The sequence below is a fragment of the Chinchilla lanigera genome, unplaced genomic scaffold (assembly GCF_000276665.1).
Source record: "Chinchilla lanigera isolate Chin_1 unplaced genomic scaffold, ChiLan1.0 scaffold00004, whole genome shotgun sequence".
Classification (NCBI taxonomy): domain Eukaryota; kingdom Metazoa; phylum Chordata; class Mammalia; order Rodentia; family Chinchillidae; genus Chinchilla; species Chinchilla lanigera.
The window spans coordinates 592826-595914 of NW_004955405.1; the positions used below are offsets into that span (position 1 = coordinate 592826).

The window sequence follows — 3089 nt, forward strand, 5'->3', positions numbered from 1 at the left end:
TGTGGGTGCAGAAATAAGAACGCATGTTGCTGTTACTGAGAACTGGGACATTCGGTGTGGAAGAAGGGGGAGAGACATGTCAGTCAGGGAGATGAACTAACATCTTAGTTCTATATTTGAACAATAGGTAACAACATAAGCTCAGGATGCTCTTAGAATAAAAAAAAGATTCCTGAGGGAATAACTAACAAACCTGCCCATCCTGAGCACCTCTCATGCCAGGGTCTGTTTTTCTAAATACTAAAAGGAACTGGAGCTTCTTAGAGAAGTGGCTTATTTTTAATTTTGGACAGAAGGTATAAAAATGAGCTGGGAATACCTTATCATATGAGAAGCAAAGAATTTATTTACCAAAGACAACTGGACCTCTCTCAAAAGGAGTTGGGAGTGAACCTGAAGGCTTTTTGTTGGCCAAAGGTGGGAAACTTCCAGCTTCCACAATGCTAGTAGCAATGAACAAACCAAACTGAATAAAAATGGAACTTCATGCAAACCACGTCAACCACGTATGCTCCCACACAAAATCGTAAATCAGACCTCCATGGCTTAATTTTAGAAGCAGTTGCACAGCTGTTATTCTGAAAATTATTAGAAACAATAAAAAATGCAGAGAGTCTTTTAAGAGGCATTTATTCTGTCTTTCCTACGTGAACGCACACAGGGTAACAAAAGTCACGAGACAAGGTTTCTCTTGATGAAAGCATTTCCGCTAATAAATAAAAGGGAGAAAGGGCTGGAATGAACCATGGGCACTTTCTGGCCCCTGAAGAACTGCTGAACCCGTCCTCAGCTTCTCCTACAATGGTCCTCTCCCACCGTACTTACTGAATATTTCACAGGATTTGAACTTTATAACTCAGTCCTTTCTGCTCAGTTTCCCGATGCCTCTCGAGGCGCTTTCCCCTTCCCTGTGTCCTCCAGATGCAAGGATGAGTGCTCCTCACGCGCGCCTCACATGCTCACCTACGAGCCTGACGCGTGGGTTCCCTCTGCACAGAAAACTTCCTCCCCAGACTGCTGCGCCTCTCAGTCCTCCTCTGCCACATAAGCCTTGCCTTCTGTCTCCTCTGAAAGGCTGCCCTGCGCCTTTCACAGTCCCTGCACTTTTCCCTCATCACTGTCGTCTTGTAAAATAAAAACCACATTGCAGAAGGAGGTAGTGTCCTACCTTGCTTGCCTATCAATGCCCAACACTGAGATCTGGCCTTGGCATGCAGTAGGCGCTCAGTAAATCATCTCACGTTTGACATGTGAATCATCCAGTAGCATTCCTTGGCTCTTACACAGTGATCAGGTTCATAAAACGTTAGCACCCGGCTTCTTCCATTCCACACACAGAGCTAGGAACGGTCCACACTGAAACTTGCTTGTGGACTAATATTCACATGGAAGTAAGGTCCCATTATACAGCTGACTTTCTACTCACACAGGCAAAATGCTCAGGTGTACAAGAGCGGGGTCAGACCATCATCATCCTGGTCCCAAGGCCAATCCTAGCATTCTGCTAATGAGCAAACATCTGTAGATTTTTTCTCTTGACTGATTTGAAATAATATATTTTAGCCAAAAATATTTCACTGGAAAGTGTAGAGCAGTGTTGATGCACTCATGGCACATGTATTGCCATGCAGTAGGCTGTTTGTATCACTGAAAGCTCTTAAAGTTTTACCACCCCTGGTATAGAATCTCAGAAGTAATTTACATTCCTGAGGTGTGATATAAATAATAATGTACTACACTCAGGAGTAGTGTAACAGCACAAGATAAACAACAAGACAATATAAGCTCAAAGGTGGGGCATTTTGTAGTGTGAGTGTGGACTCTCAATCATTTGGTGACACGAAAGGAGGGTACTGTTCTGAATGAGGAGAGCTAAAGGGCTTCACCAGATGAGATGGATCCTGCTTTGTCCTGCGATAGATGAGAAAAATATGGGTTAAGTATTAGATTGGATGAAGATGTTGGAGAGTTGGAGATTGGGCCAGGTTACAAAATAGCATGTACTGATGGATGTTAGTGAACGTGTTTATCCATCTACATGGAGAAAGGCCTTGTAGTTTAAGGCACTAAGGGAAGCTCTGGGTGGTGCCCTTCCTCTGTCATTTCCAAGCTTCTATTATGTACTCATTCTGTTTTTGTAGTGACAAAATTTATTGTAAATTTTCATAATTACCTCTTATATTAAGAAGCTAAGTTTAAGCTGAGGATATAGCTCAGTGGCACAGCGCCTGCCTGACAAGCACAAGGTCCTGAGCTGGATTCCCAGCACCAAAAAGCAAAAACAAGCAAACAAAGAAAAACTAAGTTTAATTTTGAAATGATGAAGTTACGCCTTTTATGTTCAAATTGAAAACAGTATTTTTTCTCTTGTTTAACCAGGTGACTTGGGCAGATTTCTACTGGGACATCTGTAGTACCACACTCCTGATCTTTAAACCTGACTTGCTGGACAGCCACCCGAGGCTGGTGACTTTGCGGAAGAAAGTCCAAGCCATTCCCCGCATCGCTGCCTGGGTGCAAAGCAGACCCCAGACCAGACTCTAGCTGATCCGTGCCGTCTCTGGCTTTGCTGTTCACAATCATTTCTCCCTCCAAACACGCCAGCTCCATCACCTGCCCCAATAGCCTTCCACACACTCCCCACCCTACCTCCACCAGGACATCCACTGTTGCCATATCCTGGATTGAAAAATAGTATTGAGTTTTTATTCTCTTTATTTCTAAACAATAGTTTCTCACCACTTATATTTTCTTGTTTTTTGAGACTGTATCTTCCTAGGTAGTACAGACTGCCTTGAACTCACTTTTAGCCCTTGAATTCACACAGATATTCCTGCCTTGTCCACCCAAGTGTTGGGATTACAAGCATCCAAGACCAGGCCTGGAAAATTTCACACCATTTATCACTAAGGAAAAATAGTTTACATGTAGACATACAAACTTGGCAGCTAGCTCTTTAATCCACAGTTCTTTACATTAAGAATGTGCACATCAGAAGTGATGATCTGTGGTGTCGGTGATTTGCACAGACAGCATAGGGTGCTATTGAATTGCTTGCTTGTGACCAATTGATAAATCCATTGGATATG

At 43.1% G+C, this 3089-nt stretch overlaps 1 protein-coding gene across 1 annotated transcript in view; it reads left to right on the forward strand.

Moving 5' to 3' along the window:
- LOC102006204 (hematopoietic prostaglandin D synthase) overlaps window positions 1–2745 on the forward strand; it is a gene marked incomplete in the record, with an annotated part of 29760 nt that extends 27015 nt beyond the window's left edge. The window contains 1 exon segment of the mRNA XM_013517297.1: window positions 2380–2745. Coding sequence (XP_013372751.1) covers window positions 2380–2544 — 165 coding nt within the window.
- Between the last annotated feature and the right edge of the window lie 344 nt (window positions 2746–3089).